The sequence below is a fragment of the Amyelois transitella genome, chromosome 13 (genome assembly GCF_032362555.1).
Source record: "Amyelois transitella isolate CPQ chromosome 13, ilAmyTran1.1, whole genome shotgun sequence".
NCBI lineage: Eukaryota > Metazoa > Arthropoda > Insecta > Lepidoptera > Pyralidae > Amyelois > Amyelois transitella.
The window spans coordinates 9,184,920-9,212,912 of NC_083516.1; the positions used below are offsets into that span (position 1 = coordinate 9,184,920).

At 35.9% G+C, this 27,993-nt stretch overlaps 2 protein-coding genes across 2 annotated transcripts in view; one reads left to right on the forward strand and one right to left on the reverse strand.

Annotated features, from left to right (window-relative positions):
- The window catches only part of LOC106132886 (protein kinase C, brain isozyme), a 142,905-nt gene extending 131,291 nt beyond the window's left edge, over positions 1-11,614 (reverse strand). The window contains exon 1 of the mRNA XM_013332447.2: positions 11,277-11,614. Within this exon, the coding sequence (XP_013187901.1) occupies positions 11,277-11,461 (185 nt within the window). The 5' untranslated portion in view covers positions 11,462-11,614. The remainder of the gene's footprint in view (positions 1-11,276) is intronic.
- Positions 11,615-13,761: 2,147 nt separating this feature from the next.
- Positions 13,762-27,745, forward strand: LOC106132884 (rac GTPase-activating protein 1). Its single transcript, XM_060947598.1, has 13 exons — positions 13,762-14,008; positions 14,515-14,717; positions 15,492-15,645; positions 16,329-16,489; positions 17,668-17,769; positions 18,394-18,523; positions 19,233-19,392; positions 20,054-20,180; positions 21,099-21,251; positions 22,039-22,289; positions 23,331-23,460; positions 24,939-25,066; positions 25,835-27,745. The coding sequence occupies exons 1-13, from the start codon at positions 13,897-13,899 to the stop codon at positions 25,866-25,868; spliced, it is 1,845 nt and encodes a 614-aa protein (XP_060803581.1). The 5' UTR covers positions 13,762-13,896; the 3' UTR covers positions 25,869-27,745.
- The last annotated feature ends 248 nt before the right edge of the window (positions 27,746-27,993 follow it).

The following is a 27,993-nucleotide window of genomic DNA, read 5'->3' on the forward strand; positions in this document are numbered from 1 at the left end:
GAATATCCGGAAGAACAAAGCTCGACTCAACGGAAGATTCTAAACTACAAATAACGACAAGTTATCAGCACAAAACAAAGTGCAAATAGGTAAATACACAGGCACCGGTATAAAAAAACAGAAAGAAAGTTTACAGGTTTTCTAATCGAATTCGAAACTTACTGCAAAACTTATTTGACATAAATAAATGTCACTCATTTCTTAAATGAGTATTACAGTGTTGCTATTATAAATAGGCAAAAGATACCTAATGTTAATTCAAGAATTGCATTAATATGTTAAATACGTATTAAATATCACAAAGTTCTGTAGGTAGTAACTTTATTCTTGTATTGTTGTAAATTTAGTTGTTCAATTTTCATTTATTACTTTTGTTTTATTACTTATATATTTTTTATTGTTTTAAAATATTCTACTAATTCTACTATTGTTTCTAATGGTAATTCTAAATGGAGCGATGCGATGAAATAAAAAAGTCTCAGGTTAATAGTAACATTATATGGAAATATATTACATCTCTTTTTGGACTCCTTATACGTCAGAACTTCTTGGTTTCTTGTATAGAGATTACTGGCAATGGTGCTATCTCTGTCTCTCTTACTCTCATACGAAGGATCTAAAAATGAATTTATTAATCCTGGCAGTTTTAATAAGGATAATGAGAAACTCTTATCAAAATATTGCATTGTCATCGGTCCTTGATACGTGTGCAAATTTTCAAGTTGATCAGACGTTTAGAAATCAGTCAAAATTAAGCTCAAAGATTCCGTTACATACATACATACATACATACAACCCAAGCTAATAAAAGCGTAGTAAAAATAAACAAAATCTGAAAAAGAAACCGCATCACCCACGTTAAATAACAATACGTGCATTAGAGTGAACGACAACAAATAACTCCTTCGTAGAAACGCCAGCGGTTGAAGTACTATGAATACAAATAAAACTAACCATTTTTTTCTCATAAAATATCTTTGATACTCGTATCACGCTAGATGACCCAAAGTGATTTGACCGAACCCGACACTCGCTGAGCTTGAACTGAATAACCAAATATTTGGTCAATAAATAATGTGATGTTCATATTATGGGTGGGTACAGTGTTACTATCAGTTTTGTTATACTAAAAAACAATGTCCTTTTGAAGAATAATCCTTTTCGTTGATTTTTATTTGTCGTTGAAAGGCAATGCGCGAAACTTGTAGCATGTTCCAATTACTCTTTTTCTAAGTTACCTTCTTTTGGTTTGTTAACCAACCGATGCTCTTTCGGTGAAGGATAACTTCATAAAAACCAACACATTCAGGGAAGTGCATAAGGACCATATTACATTGCGGAGGTAAGACTCTGAAGAAGAGGAGTCACTGTAAATATCTGAGCCCTGGCTTCTCTCTTAACGCCCGAGAGTTAAAGACCGCAATAAGGACTTTTACGCAGCAACAAAAGTGGATAAAATATATGAAATAATATCCAGTTATGAGCAGAGAAAATTCAAAACTATTTCGTAGGCTGGTTATGAAACATGGTTACAAAAATGACAAAAAATTCCATTTTCTTATCCTTAAAAAATCTATGTTCTTATCTGGTTATCAAAGATCAACTACGAATATGGACGATAGAGACTAACGCAAGGGAGAGGATGACTGTCCATTGTTTACTCCTTATCCAATAGACAGTCATCAAGACTTCATTCAACAGCAGCATAATGGCATTGAAAGGCAGCAAGTTGAACAAACAAGCCTTTATAATTATGATTGAAGGTGCTTCATTTTGCTACAACTTGTGGTAAAACGTTAATCTGAGATTTATGCCTGTAATAAAATTTAGAATATTTAAGACGGTGGCTTGTGGCGGCTTTACATTTAGGCTTTGCGGGGTAGCCGGAGCAAATAGTCTTGAAAAGAATGAACGACCAAGTTCAGTTCTTAATGATGAAATTAAGTAAAACAGTGACAGGTTGATAGCCCGTCGCCAACAAAAAGAATTCCTAGACGCTATAACACATTACATTAATGAAAGGCTCTTTTAATCCAAAACAGTGCTCCCGAAATCACCTGAATCCCTCATAAAAATGTAAATTGCTCGCTGTGTACGCCATTTCTAAATATTACAAAGGGCCAAAGTAACGCTTTATTAGCTGCTATTTCTTTTATGAACCATTTAATGCTGTAATGATTTTGTATAATACAAATCTGTTCGCAGAATTGTGAATTCTTTTTTCATCCCACGCCGTTAATATTCGGATCCTAAATAAAGGTTTTACAAACTGCTGTGTGCCTAAATATTAAAATTACTACAAAGCTATATGATGTATCCAAGTCCTAATAAATTCCAATTTCTATGGAGTGATCTATCGATTAAATGATTACGAAGCTAATTGATTTAAACAGTGAAGCGCATAAAGATTTATCACATGGTAGACTTCGGAAGTTAAAATTATCTGTAAATCTGGTTCCTCCTGGCGTAAGTCCCCATTTCGTTCTGACCTCTCCAAGCCCGAAGTGCGCCATGGCCACGACAGATGCTGATATAACAAGCGTTTTTGATTTTAAATAAGTAAATTTCTCGACTCTTTAAAATCTTTCGTCGGCTTACATATGGAACGTCCATGTGCAAGACAAAATAATAACCCAACGTAACACTCGTCCTAACGTCGTACAATAAACACAGCAATAAAGTTTTGGTTTTATAGGTAGTGTTTGTTTAGATAAAACATATTACTGACATAAAAGAAACTAGAAAATGCAAAAAACTGTTTATACTCGACAACCATAGTAGTTACAAGTGTGCCATGTTGAGCGCCAAAAACCTCGATTTATTCTTAGATCAGCTTTTTGAAGAACGTACATAAATAAAATTAAATATGAATGAGAAGAGATAAATAAATAATAAAAACATTTCTGTTATGTTACTTAACTTAGTATAGCAGTATATTAGTTGGAAAAAGCTTAGCAAATCTGAGAAATCCGCATTCATATCGGAGCAATAGATTCCGCGTGATTCGAGTACAAACATGCAGACGCTGAGACAGAAATTTTAAAAATCAAATTTTTGGCATCTGTTGATCTTTTAGCTCCCCCATATCGATTTTTGGCAATACGAGTATATTTCAAACATCACCCAGATACAATTTTATTCTACGTATATATTTGCTAAATTAGGGCAAAAATGAGATTTCCGTATTTATCCCAAATAGTCAGTGATTGATGACGATAGTTCATATCATATACCCGGGTGGCTATATGTACAAACAACAATTTTAAAAAAGCAGTATTCTTCGTTCGAAACTTTTTTTTAATTCCATGTTCCTAGGTAATTTTTCACACCCGGTTCACCCACCGCAAGGACAAGGGCGCGACTTTGAAACTCCGGAATTATTATGTTCCCAACAATGTTTAAACTCCACTAACCTGACAGACTATTGTTAATGATATAACCTTCAAGCGTCAACTAAACCATGACAAAATATTTGGTTAATTACAACTCTAATTTAAACCTTCATTCATTCTTCTATTTATTGACCAAGGCTTCGGACCTAGGTATATAATTTATGTTTTTTGTTTTTAGTAGTCAGTATTAAAATTTGTTCTCTTACAGATTATTTTTTTAATTGTGTAAACATCCAATTTTCATGTGGCAAATTCTTCGAATGACCTAATTCATAGAAGTAAACATTTTTGACGAGAACAAAGCTCATTTATTAGATGTTATTATTGAAATAACAAGGACTGGTATTCCACAGAACTGATGCACGTCAAGCGGCACCTGCAAAAACAATGAACATCTGTACCTATCTGGATTACGTAATTGAAGTTTCCTCATGCTCAATTAAGGTATCACAACAATTTTTATAACTCTATATATCATTATTTTATTTGGCTTTCCTTAATTTGGCTACTTATTCGTTAAACTTGTGATTAAGACAAATTCGTAGTTTTAAATGCATTTAGAACATGTATAATAAAACCTTATAATTCTACATTATTTTTGGATAAAAAATATCTTTACTAACTGGCCACATTTTGTGAAGAAAAAGTTACAACTGATGCAGGCATGAAAAAGGTGATATTCAACTTTCTCTTGAATCTTAATTCGATTTAAAACAATTCCATTTTTGTTTTTGTTTTTTTTATATTGACAGTTACTTTTTCAGAGATGTTACGGTTTTTTAAGGTTCTCTTTTTTTGCTATTGGCCAATACTTCGTCAAAAATCAATAATGATAAATGACGAGGAATAAGATTTATATCGCTATGTAATTACGAAATGTGCGCACTGTTTCATTCATCGCCGATACAATGCTGCTGCATGTTACGGCCGCGCTCCAAACATACATGAGCAAATAAACAAACACGAAGACCGATAGGTATAGAGTTCAAAATGTCTCTGCTTTTGTAGAATTCAGATAGACATTGACAATGATGGATGGATGATCGTAAAAAAAACATTAAGCCAATCAGCAGAGCGGCTGTTGGTTGCGTTTGCGCTGTTATGTGATCTGTTATTTGATATGTCTCGCTTTGTATCGTATTGCCGTGACACGTTCTAAAGGTAACTGTGAAAGGTACTAAAGGCAGAAGTTGCTCAATAGATTTGAAGAAAAAATTGTTTTTTGTGTTTAAATTAGGATTAATATTTTTTAACTGCATTCCAGTTTTTACAAGACTTAGCAAGTCAGCAGCGATGTTGTATTAACCATATCGATGTTCAAAATAGAAAAAATAATTGTTGGTTGTACAGTTATTGCTTCAGAATCACACGCACTTTTCGTCATATAAAGATGCTTCAATGAATATATACCTACTTATTTACCTATATACTATAAAGTTACATAGCCGTTTTCCCGTTACTTTAAAAGGGAACGAATATACCTCTTACGTACCTGATTGGTTCCCGACACCTTGGAATGGGACCATTGCATATCTTTCCCGTATGAGGCGACTAAGGGCTAATAAACTGAGGATTCTTCAGGTAGGCGATCGGTTAGCACCCTGTCACTATTTGAATTTTAATTCCATTACTAAGCCGCCTTTCAATCTTTTCAGGACGGTTGGCTACCTCTACTCCGCAAGAGATGTAATTATGATTATATGTATGTATGTAGATATGATCCTAAAGAGTGTGTTACATAAAAATTATTTATTAAACATAAACATATAATCACATCTATATCCCTAGATAGATAGCGGGGTAGACAGAGCTAACAGTCTTGTAAAGACTGATAGGCCACGTTCAGCTATTTGGCTTTAAGAAAGAATTCTAATAGTGACGGATTGCTAGCCCATCGCCTAAAAGAAGAATTCCAAGTTTATAAGCCTACCCCTTAGTCGCCTTTTACGACATCCATGGGAGAGTGATGGAATGGTCCTATTCTTTTTTTCTATTTGGTGCCGGGAACCACACTGCACTGCTGGGAACCATACGGCACAATTATTAATTTTCGGTTAATATTTTCCACACAATCTAACAGAACAAAACGCGTAACACCCGCGTCACAACCTGACTAATTCCGTAAACACGCGGCGATTATTTTTTGAGTCCCCTTGTCTGTGCATTTGTTCTTTAGATAAATGATCTCACGTCGAGCTGACAGCCCGTTGACAGCGGCGTCTTCCTTAGAAACATGATAATGTTACTTACTCTGTTATTCGTGGGTTTTTAGTGTAGATGTTTAATTTTTAAAAGGTAGCTACTAAAAAAAAGAGAGTTATTATTTACTAGGTAGAAGAAATATAGATGTACAGTTCGAATTTTCCTAAAATTGCGTTTGATTTTTGACTCGTAGACCCAAAAACGGTCATCCATAAAAAAAACAACCCTTTGGTTTCTATTTTCATTGAAACAATTTTGATTATAGTGTGTGACAGACAATACATTTGTTTTAACGCACCAAAACGCAAATGCATGGATCAGGGCCTGCGTAACACTACGATTCTGAGGCCTCAGAATTCATTCATCAAAATTCTTTCAATAATCGTAAAAAAATCATTGCCAATATTTGTTCCCCTCTTTTGGCCCCTTCTCATCATTTTTACTAAAAAAGAAAGTTCTTCTTGTGTTCTTCCTCAAGGTCAACTCTAACTCTGTTCAGTGGTTAAGGCGTAAACGTATAACAGACAGAGAGACAGAGTTACTTTCGTATTAGGAAAGTAGAGATTTGTACACGAAGGAACTCCCATCTGACCTTTACGACGATGTATGGGAACCTGACTCATCCTACTACTATTATAAAGGCGAAAGTTTGTATGGATGTTTGTTACTCTTTCACGCAAAAACTACTGAACCGATTACCATGAAATTTGGTATGTAGGTAGCTGAAGACCCAGAATAACACATAGGCTACTTTTTATCCCAGAGTTCCCGCTGGATTGATAGGGTTTCCATGCGGACGAAGTCGCGGGCGGCCTCTAGTATTGGATAATGGTTACACGTCTGATTGCAGGAAGGTTTCCTTATGTTTTCACTCACTGGAAGGGTATGGATTTGTAAAACACTCGAGTCGTTGGTATTTACAGTGCCACAGTAAGATTTCAACACATCCTTTTTTGTTATATTCAACCAAGGTTTTCAATAAAACTAAAATCTGGACGAACATAATACTACACTTTTCATGTTATATGACTCAACTTGAAATAAACTATCAGGATCTTCATACAAAATATATCAACGCAAATTGATTTTCAGAGCAATTTATCGGAAAAATCCCATCTCTCACTGACCACAGAGATTGATTGTCCAGACTTGCCGCGTCACTCTGCCATCATTAAGTACTTATGTACTCGATAAGTATAAGGGGGATTTGTCGTGATCCACTCGTGGGCGTGAAATAGTAAATTAAATATGGATTGGCCTACTAAAGATTGCCTAATAGTAAATGCTCATCTCATTGTTCTGGGTGGAATTATTTTTTTTTCACAAGTTCTGGAATAAATTCGACATTAATTCTTGAGGGAATAAAAATATTAACTACAATTCTTGATTCTGATATATCTTCTCGCTCTAAGTGTTCTTAGAGCGAGTTCTTAAAGACACGACGGAATTATTGCCGGACATATCTAGTTCTTAGACACTTTAATAGAATATGATCACTCTATCTTTGCTCCATGAATGTTGTAAAAGGAACGTTGTAAAAAACGGGACATCAGAAGTGCAAAAATTACACACGTTCGCTAAAATAACAGATTAAGTCCGCTTTTTGTACAATACATTCGTGCATTTTCGTGCAATTTTCAAACAAATAAATAACAAACTAGATACATTGGCACCGCCTAGAAACTATTTGATTCGATTATATTTCGTAGGTACATGACAATACTGAAATATGTACATATTTCGTAGTTATTTTCCTGTTCGGTACCTTGGGATAGACGAGGAAAAGGAAGGACTGAATAATAACGTAAGTACATAAATAGATAATAATATAAGTAACTATGTTACATAATGGGAGTATAACCGTATCATTTATATTGGCTAGCGATTACGGATTTGTATTGATCAATACGGAAAGTTGTAACTCTTACCTCGATGTTAAACTCCAAATTGGAAGCATTTGGTTTGTTTATCGTGGGTTGGCAAGTGAGTAATAAGATAAAGATTTAATTTGCTTAACACGCGTTTAAATAAGTATGTGTACTGTACATATGTATATAATATTGAAATCATACGTAGAATGTATGTGGCGAATTTTATCAAAGAAAAACTGCAGTATTTTGGACATATCATGAGAGGGCAACATAAAGTATTCTTCAGTTTGCAATACAAGGGAAGATCCTGTGTTAACGTTAACCCGGAAGGAAAATAAACCGTGTGTGAAGAATCTTAAAGATTTGTATCACTCGAGTACCCGGACGATCTTTAGTGCAGCATCCTTAAAAGTTAAGATAGCATTATGGATGAACCAATCTTGATCGTCAACTTGATCAATAAACTAAATGATTAAAAAAAAGAAACAAAGTTTGAAAAATCTGAGTACATGCTCCTATTGATTGAGATATACTATACTCGTTTGCAAACAAAAAATTCAAGAAAAAAATATCTATATGTATTTCACTTCAACAAATACATGGTGCGCTTGTCATTTAAATAGATCCTCATAATAAGCGATACAAAGGGCGCGAAGTGAGAGACTGAATAGTATCCATACCTAATATATAGTTGAAAATGCATCTACTCCGTTACATCTACATCACTAACATACTTTATCATGATTTCCCGGTAAGTTTACCCCCAGGGTAAGACAGGGCGTCTCGTAACTTACGGACGCAAGTTCGTACGAACAAGAAAGGTAATTAGCGGACGGGGCGCAAGAAACCGGGCCAGTGTTCCACTCAGCAACATTCTGCAACGTTTTTTCCCATTCCCACGGTGAATCATTTGACCACTTAATTTTTTATGACCTAACGAGTGGGTTTTTTATCAAGGAAATATGAAGTTAACAAGATATTACGAGTTTAATGATTTGGAATAGAGTTTTGATGACAGCGACAAACCGCACGCAGGTGATTATTATCCGCATAGGTATCAAGAGTTTTTTTTTTCCACCCAAAATTCTATCCTGTACCTAAAATCACGTGATACAGGGGCTGGACCCTAGGACACTTCCGCCGGGTAGCTATTCTTAAAGTATATTTTTTGAGAAAACCCCGATTAGTTTCATAATGACAATGAAAACAACGTTTCTGTTTATTTTAAAACATCAGGAAGGTGCAGGGAAAATAAATCATAAATTTTTATTCATCATTTAAGTCAAATTCAAAACTTTTATTCATTATTATAGGACACTTCAATATCACTTAATTCTTTTTGTTTCACAACATTGGTTTACGTCAAATAAATTACTTAAAACTAAGTTTACTGCCGCTTACAAAGCGACAGGGCAGAGCAGTGCTTGCATTGAAGCTACAACAAGTAAATTTAATGCTTAAAGCATTATCTACTACTCATTATTGTATATAACAATCAGAACATTGGATGAGTTCGCGGTTGGACCTTGTTGACCGACGGTCTATGCTCGACGAAAAAGACTATACATACATACATATTGTCACGTCTATATCCCTCGCGGGGTAGACAGAGCCAACAGTCTTGAAAAGGCTGAATGGCCACGTTCAGCTATTTGGCTTCATGATAGCATTGAGATTTAAATAGTGACAAGTTACTAGCCCATCGCCTAAAAAAAGAATCCCAATTTTGTAAGCCTATCCCTTAGTCGCCATTTACGACATTCATGGGAAAGAGATGGAGTGGTCCTATTCTTTTTTCATTGGTGCCGGGTGCGTACCACACGAAAAAGACTATAGCGTTAAAATTTACGCTTGTCTGTCCTCAGATTTACAGACGGCAATATTAAATTTTCCTCAACAATATTCGAACCAATAAATTATTTTCCAAGCCAAGAACTGTCATTGGGAGCAGTTCGCGCGGTAACCCATTCTAATATAAAAATAGCGGTAAGAAATCATAAATTTACGAGACGTAGCCGTTGGAAATAGGCCGCAGTGATATAAATGCGACGGTCATAAGAAACAGGTAGGTACGTAGCCAATGTGATATTGTTTACGAAAACTGTGATAGTTTGATGAAAACACAAAATGGATTAAAAAATATTCTTGAGGATTATCCCTTTATTTAATTTATTAGCCAAAAGCCTCTGAAAAACACATTCAGCCAGATGTCTTAATTAAAGATGGATTGATGGATGGAATTGATTGATTGATTTATAAAATGACTGGTTACTAGACAGGTTACTAGCCATCGCCTAATTAATGAAGAATCACAATTTTACAAGCCTTGTTCTGTTTTTTTTCATGTTCTTCATCAATATTTTCATTTAAAAATTTTAGCATTAGCCCATAGATAAAAATCTTAGCCCATTTTTGTTCAATCTTTTTTTTTTCTATTGCATTACCAATTTTTTTAAAGAATCACTGAAAATCAATTTTAAGGGGTATTAAAAAAATCACATTACACAGTCATGAATCATATACTGTGCTAATAAATCTGTATTATTTCTACCTATAGAAATTGAATTAACATATGACAATATTATAATAGTTCAAAGTTAATATTCTAAATATGAAAGAACCAATACCACATGAGAATACTGGAAGGTCCTGTGTAAACAGGTGGAATTTATCCTCCAAATAAAATAATGAACAGCTACATTGTTTGTGGACGGGTATCTGAAACATTTTTTTTTTTAACTTGGGACTCTAATAAAGGTACTTTTTACTGTGCAATTAAAAATACTGTTTGCATTGAACATGTCACTGTTTGTATCTAAATACACAGCTGAATGAAGCTTTCAGTCTTTTTAAGACTGTTGACTATGTGTACACTGTAAGGGAAAAAGGAGTGATTATATGTACATGTATACTTCTCCAAACTAAATGAGGGTTGACAATGAATGTCTAATGAACTATTCTAGTATATTTTGGTACCATGATGATGTCCGTTCTTTGCACTGAGTGCTCTACCAATGAAGCCTACTAAAAAGGCTTTCCAATTTTAAGAAACTTAAACATGCATACAAATGTTAACAGGACCATGATTGGCTGTTGGATGGGTTTATGTACACAATGTTAATGGGAGACAGATGACATGATCGTATGTAAACAAAGTCATGGGTAGGAATTATTTGCCAAACATGTAAGAAGCCACTAACTTATATATATCAGATCAATAAACCGTTAAACAATTTCCATAATTACTTAGAAAAATAACATTAAATTATTTTCACCCCCACATAGGACCCAAGTACCTGAGGGACCAGGCAAACAAAACCCTGCGCAGGGTAAGGAACTTTTTATCTACTAAGATTCTGATAAGAATTAACTAGATTCAATAATTAATTAGATATTGCTTAATATAAAATGTTTATTTTAATGAAAATAAACAAAGAAATTTAAATTTAATTCATTTTCAAAATTTTCTTTACAATAATTTATAATGCAATTTGCCTGTACAAATTGTGCAGAATAAATCTACCTATGCAAAAAAAACAGTTAGCCATCATTATAATTCAAAACACAATGTAAGCCAAATTAGGTTTGTGACATCATAGCAATATTCTAAACCAAAACTGCATAATAGTCAGATTTTATAGTAATAATAAATAATAAATATAATCCAAAATCCATGTTATCACTTACTACTGTAACACTAAACCCGAACCTGATTACAAGCGCCTCCGCATTGTAAACAAATGGTTTATTTATAATTTCTCAAACTAGTTAAGTCTCGTAATGAAATGAAAACATAAAAAAATGTACGCACCATATGAAATCCTTGCAGTGGGAACAGAAGGTGGGCTGCTTGAAGAATCTCGGCATGAACTTGTGATCCTTTACAAGATAAACATTCTTCTTCTTCAGGGCACCCTTACGGCCGCGGAGCCGAAAGGCCTGGTCTACCCGAACTTCACCACCACCATCATCACAATTATTTTCCTCGTCCGCCATGGCGAAAAGCGGCTTTAGGGCCGGCAGCAGATACAATCACAAAATTCGCTAGACTACGCGGCCGACGAGGACAAACCACCGTCCTCAACCGAACGTCATTGCGCTTTGTAAATTCTGCGAAATTCTGCCAGACGGCAAATGAAATGGAACAAGAACAACTTCAGTCAGCTGTCAGTGTCAAACAAACGGAACGAAACCAATGTTGCCACATTGTTAAGAATTTTTACCTAATAGGTGTTGAAGATCATACAATCTTCGGTTTTGGGTGCAAAAATTGAAATGATCTTATTTTACATGCTAGGCAATCGTTTATCCTACCTTGTCAATGCATTTTTATCGTTTTTAAACAATGAAATAATATTCTATGGAGGTGCCCTAATTGTTCAACTTGACTCAGAAATAAAAACTGATATATCTGTCTCTTTCTCACAACAGTGGTTTAACGGGAGAAAAAACGTTTACACTCTTTTATCAGCACCCTCTTCATTGGCTTCGATGTGTTTGTGCTGGAGCACCGCCATCTCAAGTAGCCCGCTTAGCTTACTCGTGGAAGTTATCACCGTGAGGATTTTACGTTTTTCCGAGGAAATCCCGTGTTTTTCTACTGTTTACCAAGTTGTGCTTATATTAATCGATAATAAACAACAAATGAAGTGTTCAATAGCATATTGTGGCTTATGCCAAAGCAAAAATAGGCCGAATTTAACCTTTCACCGGTAAGTGGTTAATATTTGGTTAAATTATGGTCTATCATACAGTGTATTTAATTAAATGTGTTTAAAAACCTTATTACTTTTAATCTTCTTTGTTGTGAGCTTTAAAAAATTGTAATATTCTCAATATTTCATTCACATCGAAAACATAAACACGTGTGCTAGTGTTGAACATCATCGAACATAGAATCTTATCGATAAACTAGCTGTGCCCGCGACTTCGTCCGCCAACCTATTTATGGATAGTTTGACAGATTTGAAAGAGTCTGAAATTGGATTAAGGATGAATGAGTTACTCGTCAAATGTCTGCTCTATGCCGACGATCAGGATATATTGGCGTCATCAGCGGAAGAATTACAGGAGATGGTAAACTGTATGCGTGAAGCTTTAAAAGAGAAAGGAATGAAAGTGAACGTAAGTAAAACTAAAACACTGGTTTTTGAAATGGAGAAAGAAATGACAGCATGTAATATTTTGATTGGAGGAGAATGGAGCTTTGCATGCCTTTATGAGCAGTCAGAAACTATCCAAAAAGGCTCGACTGGCCACAGCCAGTATAGGGGCGTGTTGGTCCCGACATTAATGTATGGGAGTGAAAGTTGGGTATGGCAAAAGAAGCACGAAAACAGAACAAATGCAGTGGAAAAGAGAGCGTTAAGGAGTATGATGTGTGTGAAATTGAGTGACCGGATAAGGAACATCGTGATAAGGAAATGTTGTGATGTGAAAGAAGATGTAGTTACAGGAATAGAAAAGGGCATGTTGAGATGGTTCGGTCATGTGGAGAGGATGAATGAAAGCGGGATGACTAAGCAGATAAACAAGGAGAGTGTGGAGGGAAAGGTCGGAGTGGGAAGACCTAGACGAACGTATCTTGATCAAATTAAGGACGTCCTGGTAAAGGGTCAGGTCAAAAGTACCCGAAACCGCCGAACTTGCATGAAGAGAGTTATGAATGTGGATGAAGCGAAAGAAGTACGCAGAGATCGTGGCAAGTGGAAAGAGGTAGTCTCTGCCTACCCCTCCGGAAAAGAGGCGTGATTTTATTTATGTATGTAATTATATTTGATTTCCAAACACTTTATCAGAATGACATAGGTAATAGATACAATATTGTTGGACCTTAGATTATATAGCCAAGATAGTAAGGATTCCCGATGTAAATTTTTTTTTTTTAATAAATTTAATTCGGTGATAAACATCTTAACTCACTCGTCCATCGATAAAATATTATCGACTAAATGAACATCTCTAGTCCGCCATGTTTGTATCCGGGTTTGTTTATTTAGGTATGCAGGAAAAGTTCATGCATAGGGCACTTCCATAGGATTGTTCACCAAAAAAAAAGTAGATTTGACATTGAAACTTGATTGAATCAAACATTGAACTGAAGAAGATATTGGGTTTGCAATATGTTTGATTCCTAAATGTTTTTCATTAAAATCCAAAAATGTTTAATATTTTTGTGTCATATTTACATTTATTAATTTATCGACGATAGTTAGAACGTCAAAATTAAAACTTTAGCCACTGTCATAGCGCATGTGTCATTTGTCATTTTTTTAACGTCAACCACCGCCGGCCGTTAAAAATTTCAATTCAAGTTTGCGTACGGTTGAGTTGAAGTTATTTGTTTACGAGTGTAGTGTAGAAATGTAATAAATGTGTACAATTTGATAGTTTTGTAACTGCTAGTTATCAGAATAAAATATTAATACAAAATGAGTACGGACGGCTCGGATTCGGGATACAATATAGCATTGTCTCTCGTCGCTCAATTTGATGATATAAATCGTTTGAATGGAGTTCTAAACGACGGAGCTGCGGAAGAATGTATGTATTACTTATTTAACACTTTAATTACATACTTTCCTGTCAAAAAACATTAATGAATATCACGCATATTTAGATGAGGCAATTGCAAAAAAAAATAACACTACCCGCTTACTCTCCGCAGGAGGGGCATGCATCTGTAGGCGATTGTAAATAAACTAGATCCTACCTTTGTCTAAGATACCTTGGTATAAAATTATTAATGGGTAATCAGGAGGAAATATGTTTTATGCTACACCTTATGTGTACACATATATCAAAAACAAAGGTTATATTCTATTTTATGAAGTATATTCTATGTGCATCTCACAATTATCAGAAATAACTTCTCAATAAAAGTCATAAGTACCCATATCACTTGAAAAATGTTATACTTTGAACTTAGCTAGAGTCTGTACAAGCATGGTCTATTGAGAAGTCTGTTTTATTCAAAAACGTTGTTTTTAATAATCAAAACCAAGTAGTTATAACAAAATTAGGTGGAAAATAAATATTCCCTTCTACAGGTTTCCTAGCGTTTGCAAAGCAGATGGAATGGGTTCGTTCCCAATGGGCCTCGGCACAAGCAGAGGCGGTGCGGCTCCAGACGGAACTGGATGAGGCTCTCCGCAAACTGGAGAAGTGGGAGGCTAAGTTCACGCACGTCCGGAAACTTCTGGATGGTGAGAAGAGGGAGAGGAATATTGTACTGAAGAAGTATAGCGAATTGGTTGGTTCATTTTTGTAAAGTATATATATTTACAGGTACTTTTTATTTACTTCAATGTTTTTTACTTCTCATGCCGTAGCATGGTACAGGGATACCATTTGTATCACACTAAAAACTGTTACCCGTTTCATTATTATAAGTAACGGGCGGTTATTCTGCGCGAGAAAAGTGACATTGCTACACTTCCCTTGAAAAATGGAAGCCTTCTAGGTGATTATCACTTACTTTCTTGACTAAACACAGCAAGTAGTTGCATAATATTTCCTCTTTGTGTAAGAGGTTGGATTAAGAAAACACATAATAAAGTTTGCTAAAAATATCACCATCAACAGCTTACAGTTCATGATTTACATTTTTCCTCATCAGAAAGCTACTTTTTTAATAATAATACTTATCTTATTGAACACATGAAAGCCTGGAAAAGGTATTTTTGGAGTAAAAAGTCTTAATGACTAAATAACAGACAATTTTTTGGCAATCAAGAGCAGAGAGCCGTGTGGTTTCAGGCATTTTAGACTAGAACCACTTCATATCTTACCCATGGATGTTGTAGAAGGCAACTAAGAGATAGGAAACTTAGTATTTTTGCATGTGATTGGTTAGCAGCCTATCACTATTTAAATCTCAATTCCATCATAAAGGCATACAGCTGAATGTGGCATTCAGTCTTTTCAAGACTATCAGCATTGTTCACCATTCAAGAGATATAGATGTACAAGATGTATATGCAAGGGCAAAATTAAGAAGTTCTCAAACTATTGGTATTAATTTCAGAGCAAGCTGTTAGAAATGGCCCGAGACCTGTTGTTCAATGACAATCGGGCCAAGCTGAATGATGAGACCCTGCAGAAGCTGGCCTTCCTGAACGGGACAGCACAGCAAGACCACAACGCCAAACTTTCTGGCGTGCCAGAGTTGAACTCTACTGGTAAAGTCATAAACTATCCACCTGTTTTTAATCTCTTTAGTGTTAACTGGAGAAAGTTAACGCCTTTAAAAACGACCCTGCCACTGTGGAAAGCTATCGCTGTTTCGCTCTTTATTATGTCATAAAGAAAGAAAGAAACGGGACAGCGAAAGTTCGCGCGCGATAAAATCGGCGTCGCGCTTGCCATACCACAGGCTGGAGTGGGTAAGTCAAGTTACGACATATAGCAACTTTCCTGTAGGATTATCTGATGATTTTGATATATTTTTGGGCCAGCAAACTCTTGCTATTTGAATCTCAATTCCATAATTTTGCCGCAACAGCTGAATGTGGCCTATCAGTCTTTTGTGACTTGTCCTGCTGGCCCTGTCTACCATACAACGGATATAGACGTGGTTATATAAATATATAGTACCCAGTTGACCGAGCTTTGGTCGGTCTACCAGAGATGGCGCTGATATAGTTTATTAAAACGCGGTTTTTAAAATGTTTATATATCTTGGGAACCGAGCTTTTCTCGAACCTAGGACCTTGATAAATCGATACCTTGAGCCGAAAAGCCCCTAATCTGTAACTTTCACGAAAATCGTTGGAGCCGTTTCCGAGATCCTGATTATATATATACAAGAATTGCTCATTTAAATATATTAGATATATGTATATATGTAAACCTCAATTTGTAGGTACCCTCTTATCGGAGATGTCCTACTCCCGCTCTGAAGACGACCTGGACATCTCCATAGCGTCGACGCGCCGCTCGTGGGTGCAACGGGGAGGGTGGACTGCGAGAGACAACCCTCCAGCTTCGAAGAAGAGACGATCTTCTACATCCTCTGCTACTAAGGTATAACAAGAATTTTCTTTCTCAGTTCATTAAGCCTTACAGCTAAACGTGGCCTTTCAGTCTTCTTGATATCATAGGCTCTCTCTACGCAGTAAATATAAAGACGTGATCATATGTATGTAGGGTAATACCAATTTTCTTTACAAAATAGTAGGGACTTCTTGTGTATCTACCAAGTTGTAAAAAATGTGACTGTAGCAATTAGATCGACATTGTGATTACACCTTTTCTATACAAGTTGCACCCATTTTGTAGTGACAGGATTATCAAGTATCTTTTGCGCTGACGCTTTGGAAGAGGCACTAAACTTAGTCTTGAGTAATATATTTGATGTTAACCAATGTTGTGAAACCAAGTTATGAAAATTTGTTAAGTTATGTTGTAATGTCTCGTAGTAATTAATAAAAAATTTGAATTTTAAATTTGTAATACGAGTATAAGCAAATCATAGACTGTTCTTACTTTCATTGCACAAGGAATGCCAGATGTTTCAGAAGCTATTAACTTAACTGTACAGCAATCATCATCAACAACACCCAAATAAGCATCACCTACACCCCATAAATGGCGACCTTAAATATTATTGAACTATATACTTAATTAAATTCACAAAACCACTTGCCATTCAAATCATAAATACATACATACATAAAATCACGTCTCTTTCCCGTTTCTTTTGTTCAAATCATAATGTTGCTATACCCTACGAGGTTCGTGTTATACCCATTATTATTATTATACCAGTGACTATTGTAGTAGTTAGAACTGAAATTTACAAAATGATAATGCAATAAATAAATTGAATTGAATTAACTTCATATGAAATATGGAATTAGGGTACCTACCTTAAAAATTACTAGGCATAAATGAGAGAAGATTTAAATTTTTCTCGCTTACGTGTATTTGTTTCGTGCCGTGTGGTTTTCGCCCCTTTAGAATAGAACCACTCCATCATTTTCCCATGGATGTCGTAAAAGGCGACTAAGGAATAGGCTTATTAACTTGGGAATCCTCTTGTGGGCGATGGGCTGGCAACCTGTCACTATATGAATCTCAATTCTATCATTAAGCCAAATAGCTGAACGTGGCCCATCAGTCTTTTTAACACTGTTGGCTCTGTCTACCCCGCAAGGGATATAGACGTGACTATGTTTGTATGTATGTGGGTTTGTTTTCAGACGGTAGAAATACAAGGCGGGAAGGTTCTAGCAACCGCCACAACGACATTGACGCTGGAACGCGCTCCGACCAACCACGATTTGAAACCTCCGCAGAATTTCGTAAGTTGATGAGATGATAGTAGATGTATTGACGACTAATGGCCGCCCGCGACTTCGTCCGCGTGGAATCAATATCGCGTGAACTCCGGGATAAAAAGTAGCCTATATGTTGTTCTGGGTCTTCAGTTACCTACATACCAAATTTCATTGTAATCGGTTCAGTAGTTTTTGCGAGAAAGAGTAACAAACATCCATACTGACATACTTTCGCATTTATAATATTATTAATAGGATTTGTGAAATCATCACTGTTGTAGCTAACTGTCATCTTTAATCGTGCCGTGTGGTTCCCGGCACCAATACAAAAAAGAATGGGACCACTCCATCTCTTTCCCATGGATGTCGTAAAAGGCGACTAAGGGACAGGCTTACATACTTGGAATTCTTTTTACGGGCGATGGGCTAGCAACCTGTCACTATTTGAATCTCAATTCTATCTTAAAGCCAAAATAGCTGAACTTGGCCTATCAGTCTTTACAAGACTGTTGGCTCTGTCTACCCCGCAAGGGATATAGACGTGACCATATGTATGTATGTATAATATAAATCTCTTATTTCAAATGCAGCACTGCGCCTTTGAAAAATGTAAATTGGCTCTTAAATTGAAAAAAATTATAATTTCAGCAACCAATATCGGAGAGCAGCGATGAAGCTCCACCTTCGAAGTCCCCCCACCGCGTGTCGGGCAAGCACAGTGTTCAATTGCACCAGGAAATGAGGACTCCGTGCACACCTAGCGCTCCGCCACGCACTGGTAACTACTACTATAAGCAACTATTAGTAATTGCCGGCTGAAACTACTTGCAGACTAATGACATTTGGCATGTTCACCTATAGCAGAGGAGTGATTTATATAATGTGTACCTTGTAACCTGTTTTCACAAATAAGTATAGGTATATTGATTGATTGACTAAAAGTTCGTGAGGAAGTTTATGCACATTCAAGCAATTGAATGTGTAACGGTGATCCAAGTCGCGTTTGGTTCTAAGCGGAATCGCGGAGGTCAGGCGGGAGCCGCGTCGTGTCAAAACCTGGCTTGCCCCAGAATTATGGTCATAGGCAACCTATGGCCTATGACCATAATTCTGCCACATTGCACCCACAGTGCTGTGTGGTTTCCGGCACCAATATAAAAAAAAGAATAGGACCACTCCATCTCGTTCCCATGGATGTCGTAAAAGGCGACTAAGGGATAGGCTTATAAACTTGGGATTGGGATTCTTTTTTAGGCGATGGGTTAGCAACCTGTCACTATTTGAATCTAATTTCTTTCTTAAAGCCAAATAGCTGAACGTGGCTCATACAGCTCCAAAATTTATATCTCCTCTCATGGGTCTACTGGAAGAGATTTCTTTTGAAATAAGTAGCATCTTTGTACTAGAATAACTGTATTAAATGCTCCTGTATATAATTTTGTCTACATAAATAAATAAATAAAATAAATAAATAAATATTGTTTTAGACACTGACAGTGTCTCCGAGACCCCCCGGTGCGCGCCGCAGCGCACCCCCAGCGTGGTGTCCGCACAATATGGCGGCTCGCCCAGAACAAGGCCGAGGGCGCACAATTTCGTCTCCAAAAACTTCTACAAGAGGGAGAAATGTGGCCCGTGTGGGAAAACGTAAGTATTTTTTTTTATTTGTAACTAGCTTCCGCCCGCGACTCCGTCCGCGCGGATGTCGGTCTTCGCGTGCATGGTTTATTTCTCCATTTTGAGTAACTCGGACAATGACATCTCATAAATATCTATTGGACCCAAATACGGCTAGGCTTTGCCTAGTATGTTTCGATGTTTTAGTAAGAGAAGTTCGCTTAAAATTAAAAATCCAGGATAAAAAGTGTCCCATTTTATGCCCAGGATAATAAGGCATAATAATACCAAGTTTCATCGAAATCGAACCGTTAGTTTTCACGTGAGGCCTGAACATACAGACAGACTGACAAAAAAATTTTTAATCACATATTTGGGTTTGGTATCGATCCAGTAACACCCCCTGTTTTTATTTTTTTAATTTAATTGACCCTTTTACAGATTTACTATACATATGTATGGATCATAAACTGGGTTTAGAAAAAATTTTTTTTAAAGAATCTCCTGTTAGTTTTTTTTTTACATTGTAGTCTCCATATAGGGGACTTGTGATTGTAAAAATAAATAAAAATTAGTATTTTTTTAAACTGCATCTTTTAAGCCAATAATACATTGAGTCCTGTCTACCCCGCAAGGGATATAGACGTGACCGTATGTATGTGTATTGATTGATTGATTGATGTCCTGCCAGCATCGGGTTCGGCAAGGCCGGCGTGAAGTGCGAGAGCTGCCGCGCGCAGACGCACGCCGAGTGCCGCGCGCTGCTGCCGCTGCCGTGCGTGCCGCCCGGGCCCGCGCCGCCGCACGCCGCCGCCGCGGTGAGGCTCCACCTTTATTCTTTATTCAAAAATGTATAGAATAGAATAAAAGTATCACTTATTGACGGTCACATCACTTAAATCTAATTATAACTAGGTACTACATACCGCTTCCAAAGCGCATTTGTAGATGGAACGGCGGAACGTCAATTTACAAATATAGACATCTTAAAAATTTATTTTATACTACTGCTGCGCCACACAGGGCGTTTTTTAATATATTTATATATTATACATATATATATATATATATATATACAGGGTGACTTTTAATTCAACTGCATAAATTTAACTGTTAAGTGTACTCATCTAAAGGATATTTAAAAACGTTAAAAGAAAAATATCGGTTCTTATTTCAGAAAGTACGAAAAAAAATAAGTATCAGAATCCACGATCCTAAATACGTCATATCACCCTGGCCGGCGGAAAAGCGACGCTTAAGATTCAGAGGCCAACGCCACAATTCATTCAGCTGAGCGATCTCGACAACTCTGTACTTTACTTGATCTTGATACTAGAAAGATAATTTATTTTTCAGACATTTATTTACATGTTTAGTTTTAATTTCTTTTTTGTAGTTTTGGTCTTTAATAAAGCGTGTGATGTAGTTTTTGAGGGTTTTTTAAATGTGAAAATGATGACGTTTAATTTAAATAAAAATAGGCTCAGCTCAGAAGCATGGGTATAGTCTATGATTAAAAGGATGCAGTTGTTTTAAATGTTACCCTGTATATATATATATATATATATATATATACAGGGTAACATTCAGTAAACAGTCAACAACATAAGTATTGTGTTAGAATATATTATATATATATATATATATATATATATATATATATATATTCTAACATTATATATATATATATATATATATAATGTTAGAACTTTAATGATGTGATATTTATATTTCAGCAACTCGGCAGCATAGCGGATTACGCGCCCCGATCTCCGCCCATGGTACCGGCTTTGTTGGTGCATTGTATCAACGAGGTGGAGAAGAGGGGACTTACTGAAAAGGGTATATACCGCATTAGTGGCGTTGAAAAGGACGTCAAGCGACTGAAGGTAATGCTAATGCTAGATACATACGTACATACAAACATACCATCACGCCTGTTTTTGTTGACTATGAAAATCCACTTGCTACGATCCTTACAGACCTCTCCCTCTTCCTCTACACTCATTACTCTTTTCATGCATATTCGACGATTACGGGTACTCCTACCCATCTCCCTTTTTCAAGACATTTGAAATTTGGTCCTTGAAAGTTCGACGAGTCCCACTTAGTTAGCTAATTTTAATGCTAGATGAATGATAAATTATAGATTTCTCCCCCTTCTTGCTTATATTCCAGAGTCCAATGAGACAAAATTTATTTACGTTCATATAGTCACGTATCCCTAGCGGGGTAGACAGAGCCAACGCTGGAGAAACGCTAAAGCTAACTTAATGGAGAATGTTTATATGACCTTGAAGTGTCGTGTATATATATATATGTAGATATGATTATATGTATGTATGTATCAATGAATTTTTTTCGTGCCCTTACAATTGGCCTAATTTAAAAAAGAAGAGGCCATTGGAGATATTTTTTGCATTCTGATAGTTCTCTTTTGTATTGGTATTCCATATATATACGAGCATTTGCGCTGTGCTTCGCTCCCTTGGGAAATTCCTGAAATAAAGTAGTCGCTCTTGAAAGTCTATATTATATCTGTGCCGTAATTTCGTTTAAATCAATCCAGTAGTTTTTGAGTTAATTAGTTACAAACATACAAAAAATACATATAATTTCTCTTTATTATTAGCGCGGATTTAATAACCATGATTCTATTGTTATAAACCATTCCAGGAACGCTTTCTGCGCGGCTGTGGCTCACCTCAACTCGCGAACGAAGACATCCACGTGATCTGCGGCTGCATCAAAGACTTCCTCCGCTCCCTCAAAGAGCCGTTGGTCTCCAACAGTCTCTGGGGAGACTTCATGAATGTGGCGAAGTTGTCTGAGCCGAGTGACGCCACGGCGGCCGTGGTGCAAGCTGTGACGCAGTTGCCACAACCTAACAGAGACACCCTGGCATTCCTCGTCTTACATCTGCAGAAGTGAGTCTTTAAAATTATCTTTCACTAACGACCCGCCCCGGCTTCGCACGGGTGCAAAATTCGGAAAAAATTATACATAAAAACGTTCCTCTTGAATCACTCTACCTGTTACAAAAAACCGCATCAAAATCCGTTGCGTAATTTTAAAGATTTAAGCATACAGACAAACAGACTAAAATGGCGACTTTGTTTAATACTATGTAGTGAAGCTCCCAAGTCTTTGGAATTAAGCTTCAAATGGTTTTGGCCGCCAATCTCAGGGGTCAGCAGGGTTCGCGTATCCCACCGCTGACACCGTAAAGTTAAACGCGGGCATTGCTAGTTGAGAAATGTTTGTTGGAAACGTGAGGTCCACCAAATAATTTTTCAGTTTTAAGTGTATGTACTGAATGAACATTTTTTCTTTCTTATTTATATTTTTAGGTTACATTTGCAAAGTAAATATGTCTGAACAAAGCTATATGTATTATGGCTTTTAATACAGCTTACTTTATAAGATAAATGAAACTATATACTTACGAAGTATTAGCATATAACACATTAAGCGCCGTGTAGTTTCCAGCACTTTAGAATAGAACCACTCCATATCTTGGAGTCCCATTTATGTCGTAAAAGGCGACTAAGGGATAGGCTCATAAACTTGAGATTCCTCTTGTATACCATGGGCTAGCAACCTGTCACCATTTGAATCTCAATTCCATCATTAAGCTATACAGCGGAACATGGCCTTTCAGTGATTTCTAGTCTGTTGGCTCTGTCTACCCCGCAAGTTGCTATATGTATGTCTGTAAATATGTAAATTGGCCTAAGTAAATATTATGTTTTTGGAAGAGTGGGTCCCCCTGCCACAGGCTTTTCTAAGCTTACTAGGTGGGTCCCAGTAGGTATTATGTATTATGAGAAACTAAGACTTGGAAATAAAAAAAAAATCAATTTTCAATTTTTTCAATTTAAATTTTGGCTTCACATGGATATCAAGTCTCTCATCTATAACAAAGTAATTGGAATTAATCAATACATTGCTGATACAATTTTTTCCAGAGTGGCCGAGAGTGCTGAATGTGAGATGGGCGTTGAGAATCTGGCGACGGTGTTCGGCCCCACCGTGGTGGGGTACGGGCTGATGACGCAGGCCGCCGAGATGTACACGGCGACTGCGCAGATGTTCAATGTGAGTTTGTTAGACGAATTTTAATTCATTTTAAAAAAAAGAATATTGTTATGCGACAACTCGACCATCAGTACACGACGACTGCGCAGATGTGAGTTTGTTAGTCGAATTTAATTCATTTTTAAATAATGAATATTTTATATTATGTTTATGCGACAACTCGACCATCAGTACACGGCGACTGCGCAGATGTTCAATGTGAGTTTTTTAGTCGGATTTAATTCATTTTTTAAAAAAGAATATTATTATGCGACAACTCGACCATCAGTACACGACGACTGCGCAGATGTGAGTTTGTTAGTCGGATTTAATTCATTTTAAAAAAAAGAATATTGTTATGCGACAACTCGACCATCAGTACACGACGACTGCGCAGATGTGAGTTTGTTAGTCGAATTTAATTCATTTTTAAATAATGAATATTTTATATTATGTTTATGCGACAACTCGACCATCAGTACACGGCGACTGCGCAGATGTTCAATGTGAGTTTTTTAGTCGGATTTAATTCATTTTTTAAAAAAGAATATTATTATGCGACAACTCGACCATCAGTACACGACGACTGCGCAGATGTGAGTTTGTTAGTCGGATTTAATTCATTTTAAAAAAAGAATATTGTTATGCGACAACTCGACCATCAGAACACGGCGACTGCGCAGATGTTCAATGTGAGTTTGTTAGTCAAATTTAATTCATTTTTTTAAATAATGAATATTTTATATTATGTTTATGCGACAACTCGACCATCAGTACACGACGACTGCGCAGATGTTCAATGTGAGTTTGTTAGTCGGATTTTAATTCACTTTTTTACATACATACCTACATATAGTCACGTCTATATACCTTACGGGGTAGACAGAGCCAATAGTCCCGAAAAGACTGAATGGCCACATTCAGCTGCTCGGCTTAATGATGGAATTGAGATTCGAATAGTGACAGGTTGCTAGCCCATCGCCTAAAAAAAAGGATCACAAGTGTGTAAGCCTATCCCTTAGTCGCCTTTTACGACATCCATGGGAAAGAAATGGAGTGGTTCTATTCTTTTTTGTATTGATGCTGGGAACCACACGGCCAAGATTTTTTTAAATAATGAATATTACATATTATTATTATGCGAAAACTCGACCATAACTTACTTAGTAATTGTCACATCTTTTGGTTTTGTGTGGTGTGGTTACCGGCACTAATTAAAAAAAGAATAGAACCGATCCATCACTATCCCATGGATGTCGTAAAAGGTGACTAAGGAATAGGCTCATAAACTTGGGTTTATTTATTCAGGCGATGGGCTAGCAACCTGTCACTATTCGAATCTCGATTCCATCATTAAGCCAAACAGCTGAACGTGGCCTATCAGTCTTTTCAAGACTGTTGGCTCTGTCTACCCCGCAAGGTATATAGACGTGACTATATGTAGATATGTATGTTTTTATTTTAGAATCATCAAATCATCGTTATGTGATTTATTTCAGGTAATGCAGTTACTATTGCGTCTTCCATCTGATTACTGGGCACAGTGGGCGTGCCCCGCTATGGAGTCGCCGCTGCAGCAGACCTTCACCAAACCCAGGGGGTTCTTCTTCTCCCCGGCAGACACTGGGTAGGTGGAATTTTTTTTAAATTGTAGCTTTATAAGCCTACTAGCGACCCGCCCCGGCTTCGCACGGGTGCAAAATTATAAATGTTATTATACATAAAAACCTTCCTCTTGAATCACTCTATATGTTACAAAAAACCGCATCAAAATCCGTTGCGTAATTTTAAAGATTTAAGCTTACAGACAAACAGACTAAAATAGCGACTTTGTTTTATACTATGTAATGATTCTTTAGTCGCCTTTAGCGACATCTATGGGAAAGAGAGGGGGTGGTCCTATTCTTTTTTACATTGGTGCCGGGAACTTAACTCATATTGGATCATGATTACACATAGAACTGCGTTAATGTGCAGGTTTTCTCATACTGTTTACCCTCACCGTAAGAATATCAGTTGTCAATAAAACTAAGGTATGAATGCTTTTCATAGTTGTGTCAAGACTACATGGCGTAGCGTGTTCGATGCGGCAGTCCATACCATTAGTTCTGGGTTTTGAATTCCAGCGTGCTGAATAGAACCCCATCATTACATGCATATAACCACGGCTTTTTCCCTTACGGGGTAGACAGGGCTTCAGTCTTTTCAAGACTGCTAGGCCACGTTCATCTGTATGTATGGCGTAAAGATGGAATTGAGATTCAAATAGTGACATTTTGCTAGCTCATCGCCTTAAAGAAGAATATAAATATATTTATATTTCCGGGAACCACACGGCACATTATTGTCTTATATTATATGTCTTCTATTATTATATATTGTCTGTTTCTTTCAGAGTGTCGAGGAAAAAGAGAAATTATTTCCAATAGCACTGACCTTCAAATACCAATATTATAAGAACTTTTGATATTAATTTAGCTATAATTGTATTTAGGATTTCCTTCAACTTAATTTGCTTAATTATTTTGTTGTATGCATATCATTGTATATAACTGTATTGCTTTATGCTTAATGTCGTTAGGTTTATTTATATATCTGTATGAGAATTTCACTTGACATAATATTTTTTTTTTACAATACCTGATCGAATTTTATCCGATTTAGTTTTACAAATATGTAAATCTGACGTTACGTAGACATTTATAACTAAACATTACTTTAAAACAAGAGATTACATTTTGTTGATTCAAAGTTGTAAGAAATTTATAAATGCACAAATAATTTCTTAGGTAAAACATCCCAACTAATTATATAAATGCGAAATTAAGTTTATTTGTTTGTTTGTTGTCTCCTCACGTGTTATCATCTACTAAACCATTCTTCTTCGTTCGTCGCAATTTTTTGTATATATAAAATGGAAGAGTCTGGGAGAGGGACATAGGGTACTTTTCCTAGGCCTCTGTGGCGCAGCGGTAGTACGCTTGTCTGTGACATCGGAGGTCCCGGGTTCGAATCCCGGCCAGGGCCTGATGGGAAAAGAACTTTTTCTGATTGGCCTGGGCCTTGGATGTTTATCTACATATATAACTATTTATTATAAAATATAGTATCGTTGAGTTAGTATTTCGTATATATTTTGTATATATTTATTTTCATCCCGGTAAAAAATATAGTTCTCGTGGGATTTGCGAAAATCCTGTATTCTCTTGTACGTGGCGCTTAATACGCGAGGGCAAAACTACGCGTAAAAGTTAGTTTTAATATTAGTTATTTAATTTTTCTCGATAAAATGTGGGGAAGAGTAAAAGCAAATCCCACAAAAACATTTCATGTTAAATGTTGCCAATCGTATTGGCGGGCACTACCGTGCCCCCAGATTTCCAATTTATCTGACACATATTCAGTTTATGTATTAAATTAATGTAAAGTTAAAAGCGTAAATTTTCGTTATTATACATAAAATTATCAATAAAATAGGATATGTTTATTTAAATTATCTGTGTTTTATATTATTTACTGGATCTGCTCTTTATGTTTCTTTATATAAATTTAGCTGATAATACCTATAGTTTGTAAGGTTTGTACTTAATTATGTTAAGACTGTTAACCATCTGATTACACTTGTATCATTTTAGAAGTTAAGGTTATGTTTATAACTGCATCGTGATAAGGAAAATGACAATAGTTAAAATAATACACTTAATACCTAGCCTTATCCAGCACAGATAATTGTCGTGGAACAAGATGAAAGAAACTTATTTCCTTAGTTGCGTCTTAAGTTATCCACTGTGTCATAATGAGAGGTGGACTGTTTTTTTCTTTAATTCCTGGGATCACACTAAAGTACTTATATGACATTATAGTTATTAATTTCAAACCATTTTTTTTTTCACTTTTATTTGCAACAAAATACAGACATGCAGAAATATTACATTAATAATTTTTTTTTTTCTTAAGTTCTTTATATATATGTACATGACCAGTGATTTATTTGCCTTTGTTTAACGTTAATTCAATACAATAAAATCTTCAATGTAAATAAAACTATTTGTTCATAATAAGCAGTTGTTATATATTTTTGATTACTGATAGTAAAGTTATAACAACTACCAAGGATTATAATAAAATATTTATTTTTTTTGCATTGTAACAATTAAGTCACTATAGTTATAAAACCACTGTATTTCAGAATTTTGCAAAGATAAAGGCAAAATTATGTTGAATACTAGTCACAAGGACTAGCCTGTAGATTTATATTCTTTCAAGAAAATTCACTGTTTGTAATATTTGACTTTATTAAATGAAATAAAATCTAACACTAAAACCATTTTTCTTTTTTTAATAAACCACACACACGCAAACGCAACTTAAAATTGCAATTATTAAAATTCTGTGATTTCAAGTGATGACTGCGTTGACTGAAAGTCGGCGAAAAAAAATTTTTTTTGGATGTAAATAAGTTCTATAAGTAAAAAGATGAGGTAAAATTTTTTTTTCATATTTTTGGATCTTTATATCAATGAATAGATTCTGTAAAAATTTTCAAATTTACCT